General features: G+C 39.8%; 1 protein-coding gene across 1 annotated transcript; it reads left to right on the top strand.

Moving 5' to 3' along the window:
• Window positions 1–3,307: 3,307 nt before the first annotated feature.
• LOC113827264 (uncharacterized) lies at window positions 3,308–5,227 on the top strand. Its single transcript, XM_070138797.1, has 4 exons — window positions 3,308–3,388; window positions 3,764–3,988; window positions 4,164–4,328; window positions 4,724–5,227. The coding sequence occupies exons 1-4, from the start codon at window positions 3,308–3,310 to the stop codon at window positions 5,225–5,227; spliced, it is 975 nt and encodes a 324-aa protein (XP_069994898.1).
• Window positions 5,228–15,000: the final 9,773 nt, after the last annotated feature.

Below are 15,000 nucleotides of genomic sequence, written 5' to 3'. Positions count from 1 at the left end.
ACATAATGGTGAGGGAGATATAGAAATAAATAAAGAGACAAGGGAGGAGGGAGGGTGTAAATAAGAGACACACAGACAGACAGATATAAAGAAAGAAAGAGAGAGAGAGAGGAGAGAAAGAGACAGAGACAGAGACAGAGACAGAGACAGAGACAGAGACAGAGACAGAGACAGAGACAGAGAAAGACAAAGACAGAAATGAAAAAAAAGGACGATGTGTTGTATAACAAGAAAAATGGGGTCAAGCCAACGGAAGGAGCTGGTAAAGCATGGGCGTATGGCACCTTGTATTAAGGGTTGCTACGTGACCGCATACACACCTACTGTATGCGTGCGGGGAGGGGGTGGGGGGTGGGGGGTACGAGAGATTGCAGGGGAGGGGGTGGGGGGTAGGAGAGATTGCAGGGGAGGGGGAAGGGGGTGGGGGTGGGGGGTACGAGAGATTGCAGGGGAGGGGGTGGGGGGTAGGAGAGATTGCAGGGGAGGGGGAAGGGGGTGGGGGTGGGGGGTACGAGAGATTGCAGGGGAGGGGGTGGGGGGTACGAGAGATTGCAGGGGAGGGGGTGGGGGTACGAGAGATTGTAGGGGAGGGGGTGGGGGGTACGAGAGATTGCAGGGGAGGGGGTGGGGGGAGGGGGGTACGAGAGATTGCAGGGGAGGGGGTGGGGGTGGGGGGTACGAGAGATTGCAGGGGAGGGGGTGGGGGTACGAGAGATTGCAGGGGAGGGTGTGGGGGGTGGGGATACGAGAGATTGCAGGGGAGGGGTGGGGGTACGAGAGATTGCAGGGGAGGGGGTGGGAGGTACGAGAGATTGCAGGGGTGGGGGTGGGGGGTACGAGAGGTTGCAGGGGAGGGGGTGGGAGGTACGAGAGACTGCAGGGGAGGGGGTGGGGGGTGGGGGTACGAGAGATTGCAGGGGAGGAGGTGGGGGAGGGGGGTACGAGAGATTGCAGGGGAGGGGGTGGGGGGAGGGGGGTACGAGAGATTGCAGGGGTGGGGGTGGGGGGTACGAGAGATTGCAGGGGAGGGGGTGGGGGTACGAGAGATTGCAGGGGTGGGGGTGGGGGGTACGAGAGATTGCAGGGGAGGGGGTGGGAGGTACGAGAGACTGCAGGGGAGGGTGTGGGGGGTGGGGATACGAGAGATTGCAGGGGAGGGGTGGGGGTACGAGAGATTGCAGGGGAGGGGTGGGGGTACGAGAGATTGCAGGGGTCGGGGGTGCGAGAGATTGCAGGGGAGGGGGTGGGAGGTACGAGAGATTGCAGGGGTGGGGGTGGGGGGTACGAGAGATTGCAGGGGAGGGGGTGGGAGGAACGAGAGACTGCAGGGGAGGGGGTGGGGGTACGAGAGATTGCAGGGGAGGAGGTGGGGGAGGGGGGTACGAGAGATTGCAGGGGAGGGGATGGGGGGAGGGGGGTACGAGAGATTGCAGGGGTGGGGGTGGGGGGTACGAGAGATTGCAGGGGAGGGGGTGGGGGTACGAGAGATTGCAGGGGTGGGGGTGGGGGGTACGAGAGATTGCAGGGGAGGGGGTGGGATGTACGAGAGACTGCAGGGGAGGGGGTGGGGGGTGGGGGTACGAGAGATTGCAGGGGAGGAGGTGGGGGTGGGGAGTACGAGAGATTGCAGGGGAGGGGGTGGGGGTACGAGAGATTGCAGGGGAGGGGGTGGGGGGTACGAGAGATTGCAGGGGAGGGGGTGGGGAGTACGAGAGATTGCAGGGGAGGGGGTGGGGGTACGAGAGATTGCAGGGGAGGGGGTGGGGGGTACGAGAGATTGCAGGGGAGGGGGTGGGGGGTACGAGAGATTGCAGGGGAGGGGGTGGAGGGTGGGGGGTACGAGAGATTGCAGGGGAGGGGGTGGGGGGTGGGGGGTGCGAGAGATTGCAGGGGAGGGAGCGAGTTGAGGTCAAAGAACGGACACTAGTTATTATATCAATAATTTCTCTTTATTCTTATTCCCGTTCACTATGATAATTCAAATAAATCAAGATTATTAACATCACAGCTGATAAGATACTCATTTATCAACACTATCATTACCACCTAATGTGACTCCTCATTATCAACTGTATCAATATCACAGCTAATTATATACTTCATCATCAACAGCATTAAGACGTTAGCCATTGACATATTGCAGCTACAGTAATAACATCACAGCTACTCAAATACTTCATCACCAACATGATTCCTCTCACAGCTACAGCATCAACATCACAGCTACAGTATCAACATCACAGCTACAGTATCAACATCACAGCTACAGTATCAACATCACAGCTACAGTATCAACATCACAGCTACAGTATCAACATCACAGCTACAGTATCAACATCACAGCTACAGTATCAACATCACAGCTACAGCATCAACATCACAGCTATTCGAATACTTCATCACCAACATGATTCCTCTCACAGCTACAGTATCAACATCACAGCTACAGTATCAACATCACAGCTACAGTATCAACATCACAGCTACAGTATCAACATCACAGCTACAGTATCAACATCACAGCTACAGTATCAACATCACAGCTACAGTATCAACATCACAGCTACAGTATCAACATCACAGCTACAGTATCAACATCACAGCTACAGTATCAACATCACAGCTACAGTATCAACATCACAGCTACAGTATCAACATCACAGCTACAGCATCAACATCACAGCTATTCGAATACTTCATCACCAACATGATTCCTCTCACAGCTACAGTATCAACATCACAGCTACAGTATCAACATCACAGCTACAGTATCAACATCACAGCTACAGTATCAACATCACAGCTACAGTATCAACATCACAGCTACAGTATCAACATCACAGCTACAGTATCAACATCACAGCTACAGTATCAACATCACAGCTACAGTATCAACATCACAGCTACAGTATCAACATCACAGCTACAGTATCAACATCACAGCTACAGTATCAACATCACAGCTACAGCATCAACATCACAGCTACAGTATCAACATCACAGCTACAGTATCAACATCACAGCTACAGCATCAACATCACAGCTACAGTATCAACATCACAGCTACAGCATCAACATCACAGCTACAGCATCAACATCACAGCTACAGCATCAACATCACAGCTACAGCATCAACATCACAGCTACTCGAATACTTCATCACCAACATGATTCCTCTCACAGCTACAGTATCAACATCACAGCTACAGTATCAACATCACAGCTACAGTATCAACATCACAGCTACAGTATCAACATCACAGCTACAGTATCAACATCACAGCTATTCGAATACTTCATCACCAACATGATTCCTCTCACAGCTACAGTATCAACATCACAGCTACAGTATCAACATCACAGCTACAGTATCAACATCACAGCTACAGTATCAACATCACAGCTACAGTATCAACATCACAGCTACAGTATCAACATCACAGCTACAGTATCAACATCACAGCTACAGTATCAACATCACAGCTACAGTATCAACATCACAGCTACAGTATCAACATCACAGCTACAGTATCAACATCACAGCTACAGTATCAACATCACAGCTACAGTATCAACATCACAGCTACAGTATCAACATCACAGCTACAGTATCAACATCACAGCTACAGTATCAACATCACAGCTACAGTATCAACATCACAGCTACAGTATCAACATCACAGCTACAGTATCAACATCACAGCTACAGTATCAACATCACAGCTATTCGAATACTTCATCACCAACATGATTCCTCTCACAGCTACAGTATCAACATCACAGCTACAGCATCAACATCACAGCTACAGTATCAACATCACAGCTACAGTATCAACATCACAGCTACAGTATCAACATCACAGCTACAGCATCAACATCACAGCTATTCGAATACTTCATCACCAACATGATTCCTCTCACAGCTACAGTATCAACATCACAGCTACAGCATCAACATCACAGCTACAGTATCAACATCACAGCTACAGTATCAACATCACAGCTACAGTATCAACATCACAGCTACAGTATCAACATCACAGCTACAGTATCAACATCACAGCTACAGTATCAACATCACAGCTACAGTATCAACATCACAGCTACAGTATCAACATCACAGCTACAGTATCAACATCACAGCTACAGTATCAACATCACAGCTACAGTATCAACATCACAGCTACAGTATCAACATCACAGCTACAGCATCAACATCACAGCTATTCGAATACTTCATCACCAACATGATTCCTCTCACAGCTACAGTATCAACATCACAGCTACAGTATCAACATCACAGCTACAGTATCAACATCACAGCTACAGTATCAACATCACAGCTACAGTATCAACATCACAGCTACAGTATCAACATCACAGCTACAGTATCAACATCACAGCTACAGTATCAACATCACAGCTACAGTATCAACATCACAGCTACAGTATCAACATCACAGCTACAGTATCAACATCACAGCTACAGTATCAACATCACAGCTACAGTATCAACATCACAGCTACAGTATCAACATCACAGCTACAGTATCAACATCACAGCTACAGTATCAACATCACAGCTACAGTATCAACATCACAGCTACAGCATCAACATCACAGCTACAGTATCAACATCACAGCTACAGTATCAACATCACAGCTACAGTATCAACATCACAGCTATTCGAATACTTCATCACCAACATGATTCCTCTCACAGCTACAGTATCAACATCACAGCTACAGTATCAACATCACAGCTACAGTATCAACATCACAGCTATTCGAATACTTCATCACCAACATGATTCCTCTCACAGCTACAGTATCAACATCACAGCTACAGTATCAACATCACAGCTACAGCATCAACATCACAGCTACAGTATCAACATCACAGCTATTCGAATACTTCATCACCAACATGATTCCTATCACAGCTTCAGCATCAACATCACAGCTACTGCATCAACATCACAGCTACAGTATCAACATCACAGCTACAGCATCAACATCACAGCTACTGTATCAACATCACAGCTACACCATCAACATCACAGCTATTCGAATACTTCATCACCAACATGATTCCTATCACAGCTTCAGCATCAACATCACAGCTACTGCATCAACATCACAGCTACAGTATCAACATCACAGCTACAGCATCAACATCACAGCTACTGTATCAACATCACAGCTACAACATCAACATCACAGCTAATCAAATACTTCCATGATTCCTCTCACAGCAAACAACTTCTCTTTCTTTTCCGCAGTTGCAGATGGTGATTCACGCAGTCCTTTCTGCAACAGGCAATCTCCACTCTTTACTCAGGCTGTAAATTGGCTACAGTTGCATAATTCAGTGGAGTGGTTTGTATTTCCCAGAAAGTCCAGCAGCTTCTTTGGTCAATATCACTGGACATACTTTACATACTTGTCCACAGCATACTAATATATTTCTTAATCATTAGAGTCTTCAGTATTTAATTGGCATTTAATTAATTAGTATTTAATTAGTATTGTACTAGATATGCATCGTTTGTTGCATCATGTGTTGTCCTCATTAATAATATCAATATGTTTTTTTGTACTAGAATTTAACTATCTGTTGCATATGGTAATTTCAGGACTAATATCAAGAAATCTTACTACGATCGTATAGATAAATACAGAAAAAAAAATGTGATTTAAAAACTTTTCATCGTAAGGTTAAATCATATTGTTTTGCAAAATTATTCATTCTTATTCAAACTTTTTCCTACGCATTTCACTACATTTTTCGAAGCGATAGAAAGAAATATATAAGATACCATAATCGACGAATAACGAATAATCGATAATAAATAAGTATAATAGATAATAAATAAGTACGTATGTCAAACAGTGTTTACATCGTATAGTAGTGAACCGCCACTGTATTGCACCTCCTGATGAAAACGGTTGTAGTAAATTTGTAATAAGTTTAGCAGTGGTAGTCATAGTAGTAGTAATAATAACAATAGTAGTTGTAATAGTAGTAGTAATGATAACAGTAGTAGGAGTAGTATTAGTAGTAGTAGTAATAATAGTAGTAGTAGTGGTAGAAGTAGAAGTAATAGTGGAAGCACTATTAATAGTAGTAGTGGTGGTGGTGGTAGTAGTAATTGTAGTAGCAGTAATAATAATAGTAGTAACAGCAGTAGTAGTGGACGTAGCAAAAGCAGCAGAGACGGCAACAGTAATAGTAAATGCGCGAGAGAGAGAGAGAGAAAGAGAGAGAGAGAGAGAAAGAGAGAGAGAGAGAGAGAGAAAGAGAGAGAGAAAGAGAGAGAGAGAGAGAGAAGGAGAAAGAAAGAGAGAGACAGAGAGAGACAGAGAGAGACAGAGAGAGACAGAGAGAGACAGACAGACAGACAGACAGACAGACAGACAGAGGGAGAAAATTATTTAGTGTTTGTGAACCAGACCATGAGTTTATGTATCCATGTCGGCGATCAATATATTCTGCCTATAGATCTCTTTCTCAGTCTCACTACCGCTATCAGATACTCGTCTGATCAATAAAACAAAGCCAGGGATAGAATAAAAATCCAAATTAGATACACAAAGAAAAAAAAGAGAAAATAGGGAATTAGGTTAAAAGTTAAGGAAGTTTCAGGCAATTTATGAGAGTTCCGAGAAAGAGTTGTGAAAAATAATGAAAAATAATGATTGTGCGTTTATGAAGATTTTCGCTTTAGTTTCATTGCGCTGATGCGAAAGAAGTGGGGAAAGGGATTGTGATAAATGGAGGAAGAGAAGCAAGGGAGTGGAGAATGCGGGAAGGAACATGACTGGAGAAGGAAAATGAGAAAGACAGACAGACACAGCCACACAGACGCGCGCGTGAGCGTGTGCACGCGTTTGCGGGTGTGTGTACACTAGTGCGTGCGTGTGTGTGTGTGTGTGTGTGTGTGTGTGTGTGTGTGTGTGTGTGTGTGTGTGTGTGTGTGTGTGTGTGTGTGTGTGTGTGTGTGTGTGTGTGTGTACGTGTGTGTATGTGTGTATGTGTGTATGTGTGTATGTGTGTGTGTGTACGTGTGTGTATGTGTGTGTGTGTACGTGTGTGTATGTGTGTGTGTGCTTGTGTGGTGTATACGTATGTGGAGACAGACAGACAGACAGAGAATGAGAGAAAGAGAGGCCGTCAGAAAGAGTATGGAAGAGGGGAAGGAAAACGAAAGAAAGGTGAGCAGATAACCAAATCTGAATTCGCTATCACAAATATAACAATATATTGATATATAATGTAACAACGATGATAACAATTATAACGATGGTGATCATACAAATAGCAATGAAAATTATACCAATAACGATTATATAATAAACGAATAATAATAATAATGGCAATGATAACAATGATAAAGATACGAGTAATAATAATAATGATAATAATGACAACAATGATGATAACAATAATGATGACAATGATAATAATAATAATGGTGATGATAACAATAATGATGACAATGATAATAATAATAATGGTGATGATAACAATAATGATGACAATGATAATAATAATAATGGTGATGATAACAATTATAACAATGATAATGATAATAATAATGATGGTAATGATAACAATGATAATGATAATAATAATAATGGTGATGATAACAACAATAACAATGATAATGATAATAATAATAATGGTAATGATAACAATGATAATGATAATTATGATAAAGGTGATGATAACAATGATAATAATAATAACATCAACTTTCAATCGACTTTTTCCTTCCGTCCACGAGAGAGCAGCCAAATTCTCTCTCGTTATTGAGGTTAATATCATGCAAAAAAATTAAGATATTGGTCACCCGATTATGTCATGCGCGGGCACGACTTTGACCCATAAATGACACCCGTTGATGCATTGGTGCGTGTTCACCCGGCACGTATGACAAAAAAGAAGAGGAAGAAGAAGGACAAGGAGAAGGTGAAGGAGAAGGAGAAGGTGGAGGAGAAGAGGAAGAAGAAGGGGAAGAAGAAAAAAGAAGGAGAAGAAGAATAAGAAGTAGAGGAAGGAGAAGAGGAGGAGGAGGAGGAGGAAGAAGGAGAAGAAGAAGAGGAAAAAGAAGATGATGATGATGAAGAAGAAGAGGAAGAAGAAGAAGAAGAGGAGGAGGATTAAGAAGAAGAAGAAGAGGAGGAGGAAGAAGAAGAAGAGGTAGAAGAAGAAGGAGAAGAAGAAGAAGGGGAATAATAATAATAATAATAATAAGAAGAAGAGGAAGAAGAAGGAGGAGGAGAAGGAGAAGAAGAAGGGGAAGAAGAAGAAAAACATGCAGTGGTGTTGGGTGACGGTCATGAAATGAAATATATTTTGTTGAATATTTTGGTGATGGTAATGGTCATGATAATAATGGTAATTGGGGCGTTGGTGATAATATTAGTAATGTTCATTATGTGATCATAATGAAACTGATATCAAAAGTGGTAGTAATAATGAAGATAATGGTGATGCTGATGATAATGATGATAAGAACAATATTAACAACAGTTGACAGCAACAACAACAAAAACACAATAACAACAGTAACAACAAAAACAATTACAAACATAATTCTGATTATAATAAATATAGTGGCAATGACAATGGTAACAATAACAATAATTATGATAACAATGATAATGATAATGATAATATTGATAATAGAGATAAAGATAATGGCAATAGTGATAATTACCATGATAATAATAATAATGATAATAATAATAATAATAATAATGATAATAATAATAATAATAATAATAATAATAATAATAATAATAATAATAATAATAATAATAATAATAATAATAATAGAAGTAGTAGTAGTAGTAGTAGTAGTAGTAGCAGTAATAATAATAATCATAACAAGTAGTAGTAATAATGACCATGATAATAATGGTAATGATGGTGATAATAACTATAATAATGATAACCAATAACGATAATGATAATAATTATAATAGTAATAATAACGATGATAATTATAATATTATTGATTATGGTAATAATAACAATTATGGTTTTCGTTTTTCTTCTTTTCTTTTCTTCGTCGTCTTTTGGCATGGCATTACGCTCTTTATAATACTGCAGATATTGTACGAAGGAAGTCCCCCCTATAAATTGTACATTTTCTATAAATAACATACTCTTTCGTTTTCTATGAATTTATTCCTTTACGGACAGACTATTTCATACGTCAGCAATTTTCTAGTCTGGACTATGAATGATAAATATCACCTAGTTACATATTGATATCCATTACTGTAAATACACGAAGCGTTTACTAGTACGGTAGAAGTTTATGATAGGACCGCACCCGTCAGAGACGAAGTCCCCGACTCCCGCCAACAAGGTTGGGGATCCCGTGGGGAGTCGAGGGTTTGGGGGGAGGTGATTTCGTTCATACAAATGCATTTTAAAAGCAAAAGAATGTGGGATATTGAAAATTCGAGCCAAGAATTGTATTTCAGATGATAATGAAAGTGGAAAATGTAAAAACACGAGAGAAGATTCGGCCACAGATGATTCGACACGGTGTTGCGCGAGCGAACGAGCGAGTGAACAGCATCTTAACCGCACGAACGACCAGTAGGATCACTGGATGAACCAAAAAAAAAAAAAATAAATAACACTGGGGCTTTGCCCCCGGACCCCCTCCCGATTATCTAGCTTCCCTACCGGTGCCTCTATATCGCCACTGACAACACTTGAAATACAAAATGAGTTTACCTTAAAGCTGGGGGGACGGTGGTTGGGAAGTGACGAACCGCAGACGAAATTCTACAACTGGAACTCGGTTATTGTATTTCACTGAGTTTCGTGTTATCCTCGTTATTGTAACGATTTCAGTGAGAGATCAATTTCACAGCAAAGTTGGAAAAAAAATCGGAAACGCAAGTAGCACTGTAAACAACCTTCACCTTTGGAACAAACAACGAGAACTGTGACAACAGAACTTGTCAAATTTGCCGGGAGAGGGCGGCGATGCGCAAGTGTGGATATACCATGTATTTATAATTAAAATTTGGTACGTATATGGTAAAATCGATCACATCGTGCGTTTAAGGAAGGAACATTTGACAAATGCGTTTTTCGTTAATATTTCATATAAATTATAATACAGAAATACATTTTACTACAGTGCATTTATAAGAATGTTGTCATGACGTCACGAGCTACATGCGCCAAACCAGTTCATGTTGGGTTTCCGCGCAGCAGTGGTTCGCTGCGACGCGAGGGGGTTCCCTCATTTAACTCGAACAGGTTCGCTTCTCCAAATCAATTTTGATAGCAATGCATGTAGTTTTTGCTCGACAATGATCTTCAATTTTCTCCTAGTCGGTGCGGTCCTGTCGACTTAACCACTAGTAGTAAACGACAACGATACCCAAGTATCACTCATCCAGATATTTAGCTCAAAGATCGACAGCATGGACACGGATGATAGACCATAGGTATTTTGCGATATATTATTTTATTATATATGAAATGATAAAATGGGGAAATTTGGTACATTTAGAAGCGCGACGACTGCAACGAACTGCTGTGATGAAACTCCTTGACCTCCCTGGCCACGGAGCCCCACAGCCGCATCTGGGGCGCGACCGGCACGGCGGGTCGTCTCTCGGTCGCCTTCTCGGGGGAATCGAAGACGGAGTCCTCCAGGAAGCCCATGTCGAGGGCCAGCACTTCCTCCAGGTGGGGACACATCTGCTGCTCCTTCTCGGCCTCGGAACCCTCGTCCAGGGCCTCGAGGATGGCGACCAGGCGGGCGGACGGGATGGTGCCGAAGAGGCCTCCCGACTGCGAGGATCCTGCCGAGCTTCGGGAAAGCCTGGGCGTCTCCGAAACGGCGAAGAGGCGTGGCTTCACGGGGAGAGCGGTGCCGAAGGGCGTGAACTGCGGGACAAACACACTCGAGTCAGGACAGACCATGGAGGGCGTGGTCTGTCCTGAAGGGAGAACGAAGACGCCGGCGAATTCCTCTGCAGGAGGAGGAGAAATTGGCTTTTCGTCATGGCCTTCCCCAGACGGTGCGGACGGACGGCAAGAGTGGTAGATGATGCCCACGACGGCGACGAGCCAAAGGAGGAGGTTCGGAGCGACCACGATCTGCAGGAAGCTTACGAGTTCAGGAGCCATGGCGGATTTGATGTCGGATTCTGTGCCCAGCGGGATTTTATACCCGACGCGGCGGATTCGACCTCACGCGGAGAGGAACACGGGAAGCTCAAGACACTGTGAGGTGACCTGCGCCGTTGGCAGAGTTCATACTTGTCTTGTTTCTCTGTTATAACCGATTTTCCCGAAAAGATAAATTGGAACTTCGAAACTTTATAAGATTCTATTAATCCACACTTTCTTGGAAATCGATAATACATAACTCTAACAGATCAGTTATATTTCATCCTATTAAACGATTTTGACTTTCATACATTGTCCTAATAAGTTACGTGGATATCAAAGTACTATACCATTATATAACTTTGGATTGTGCTATCACCTGGCTTTGATACTCCTGTACTATCCTCTCATACTACTTTTATACACATATTCTGTCCTGTCATATGACACTTATGTTCAAATAATGTCCTATCATGACTCTTATATTAATTTACTGTACTATCATATGGCCTTTATACTCAGATAATGAATTTTATAGCCATATGCTATCCTATTATAGGATTTTAATATCCTTGAAATCTTCAAAGCATGCTACTAGATGTAAACATATGACCGAAAATCACATTCATTATCTGCAACGACCATTTCCTTGTGCAATCGTTCAAAGAGTATTTAGTCGTTATATTCATTGCCACATCACGTCACATACAATGTTTATTTAAAATTCAATCTCAGTGTAAGATATTACATTGTAATAGTAAGATTTACATTATATTACATTACATTGTAATAGTAAGATTTAATATTACATTGTAATAGTAAGATTTAATATTACATTGTAATAGTAGGAATTAATATATTGTCATAGTAAGATTTACAGTTCACTAAACGCAATTAGATGGTATTGTGGAGCTGACTATGTGCTAATGTATGTATGCTTTGTGGTTGAGGAAATCTGTTTTTTGCGTTTTAAGTAAATCTTGTGTATAATTCATTTTACTTTCTGCCATCCGTTTATATGTCAGTGATTACAGGCAAAACTATAAAGAAAGATTACAGGTCTGTCGAAAAAAAATGTTTTATTTGCAGTCATTTTTATCAAAGTGGATGAGTGGATGTTTCAACAAAATACAATTTATTCTGTGTTGTTTGTTTCTCAATTGCAATATGATATCTGAATAGATGATATCAAAACACGAAGTTTGTTGCATGAAACATTGTTTTTTGTGTGTAATTTGAACATATGAAAATGTAATGATTGAAAAAATTGCGACACATTTGGATAAACTGCAGTATATATATATAATATATATATATATATATATATAATTTTATATATATAATTTCATATAATTCATATATATAATTTCATATAATTCATATATATAATTTCATATAATTCATATATATAATTTCATATAATTCATATATATAATTTCATATAATTCATATATATAATTTCATATAATTCATATATATATAATTTCACAAATCATATTACATACACACATAATATAAACACTTCCAATACATACATAGAAAAATAAACAATATAAGAACACGAAACAACCAGGGAAACAGAGACCCGAAAATGTCTGTTACCCGAATAATTATCTCAAGGAGCTGTTACCTGTTTGGGAACTCGGTGATCCGGGAAATCTCGGCCAGAAGAAGTTTGAGGAGCTGAAACAAATAAACAAATTCCATCTTCCACGGACCATGGTGTATATACATGTATATATATGTATGTATGTATGTATATATATATATATGTGTGTGTGTGTGTGTGTGTATGTGTGCGCGTGTGTGTGTGTGTGTATCTATATATCTATCTATATATATACATTTGTATATATACATATATATATAGGTATACATAGTCATATATACATATACATATTTAACCATTGTACGCGAATGCAAGTTTTTTTTTCAAATATATATACATACATATATATACATATGTATGTGTAGAAGAAAGAAACAAGCTAGGTAATAAAAAACCAATCAATATTGATAAGGCGCCGAGAGAGAGAGAGAGAGAGAGAGAGAGAGAGAGAGAGAGAGAGAGAGAGAGAGAGAGAGAGAGAGAGAGAGAGAGAGAGAGAGAGAGAGAGAGAGAGGGAGACAGACCGACCGACCTACAAACAAAGAATAAAACGCATATAATCGATAGATACAAAATGACATAAGAAAGATAGACGAAAAATAAAGAAAAAAAAACTGCTTATACATCTATTACTTACGCACACTACAGTTACCAACTAATGGCTGTTTCAGGTCTATTGCTCGTTTGGGAATTCGGTTATTCAAGGAAAACATCAGTGTCTGTAAAACATGGAAAAAAATACTGAATATATTATGATAATAATAGAAGGTTTACTTTAGAAATGTAAATATTCTCGCCAACGATCTTTGAAGTATGAATAGTTTTGAGAAAACATATGTCGGTGAGGTTAATCTGATGTGCAATATAGGCTTATAGTTTTTTTTATCCTCTATTTCTTCACTACTTTTGATCAAGTTCTAGTCAAAGGATACAAACAAAAGCGATGTTAGGACGAAGTGTAATGAAAAAAATGTATGATTGAGAGAATGAATAATTTCGTAGTATTGTATTTGACAAGTGACGGTTATATATATTCCTTTTGAATTCCTCGAAACCGACCTAATGCATTCATCTGAAAATGTATTCGCATCCATATTTTTTTTTCTTAATTTGTCGTAAAGATCAATATTCAACGAAAAGCAAATACAAGAATTAGATCCCATGAACGAAAAAGTAGATCCAATCTAGACTAAAAACTCTGGTTATGCCGAAACGGAGTTCTGTCCGAATTGAAATAAAAAAGAAACGCAACAAAAATGATATATTTTGACGTCTTCCTTACAGCACTGTATTATTTTTCCATGCTGACATTTTCTAGATTTGTCTCAAAGAACATTATTCAGCGAAAAGCAAATATCTGAAATCCGGACTCGACCAAGAAGGATAAACTGGATACATTCTAGACTAAAAACCCTTCTGCCCGAATTTTAATGATGAAAGACACAACAAAAATAATCTATCTTATTTTCCTTCAGGCATGTTTTTAGTGTTGACAAAACATTTTTTTCAGAAAAGAAGAAAAACGATGATGAGGATGATGATAATGATGTAATAAGAATTATTATAATGATAGTACTGGTAATTATTATTATAATGTTGGTACTGCTAATTATTATTATAATGATACTATTAATTTTTCTAATAATTGCAATACTAATAAATAATGACAATGACGATAATAATGATGATGACAATAGTGATGATAATAATAATGATAATAATGATAATAACAAAAATGATTATAACAATAAAAAAGTAATAATCACAATAACGGTACTAATGATGATTATAATAATGATGATAATAATAATAACAATAGTAATATTATAATAATGAAAATAATAACTAACAATAACAACAATCGTAATTATAATTATAAATAAAACACAATTTGGTCCAGTCAATCAAAATTTTCTATTCATTGATCAATTGTCATACAAAGCTTTATCGTGGTTTCGTACTAAGTGGCAAAGTTAATTAGTTAACTACACAATACACAACACAAACACACACACACACACATACACACACAACACAACACGCACACACACACACAACACGAACACACACACATACACAACACAACACAAACACGAACACACACACACACACACACACACACACACACACACAACACAACACGAACACACAACACACAACACACACACAACACAACACATACAGATAAACAGGATAGATATACAGACAGACAGACAAATAGATAAACATATATCCATCC

This window comes from Penaeus vannamei, chromosome 25 (assembly GCF_042767895.1).
Source record: "Penaeus vannamei isolate JL-2024 chromosome 25, ASM4276789v1, whole genome shotgun sequence".
In the NCBI taxonomy this organism is placed as follows: Eukaryota; Metazoa; Arthropoda; class Malacostraca; order Decapoda; family Penaeidae; genus Penaeus; species Penaeus vannamei.
This window is presented reverse-complemented; position numbering and strand designations above follow the sequence as displayed.

Excerpts from the sequence above, each read along its gene's own strand:
- LOC113827264 (XM_070138797.1), top strand. The coding sequence starts at position 3,308 with ATGATTCCTCTCACAGCTACAGTATCAACATCACAGCTACAGTATCAA. Across the intron at positions 3,989-4,163 it reads GTATCAACATCACAGCTACA|CTACAGTATCAACATCACAG; the intron begins GTATCAACATCA and ends TCAACATCACAG. Across the intron at positions 4,329-4,723 it reads GTATCAACATCACAGCTACA|CTACAGTATCAACATCACAG; the intron begins GTATCAACATCA and ends TTCCTCTCACAG.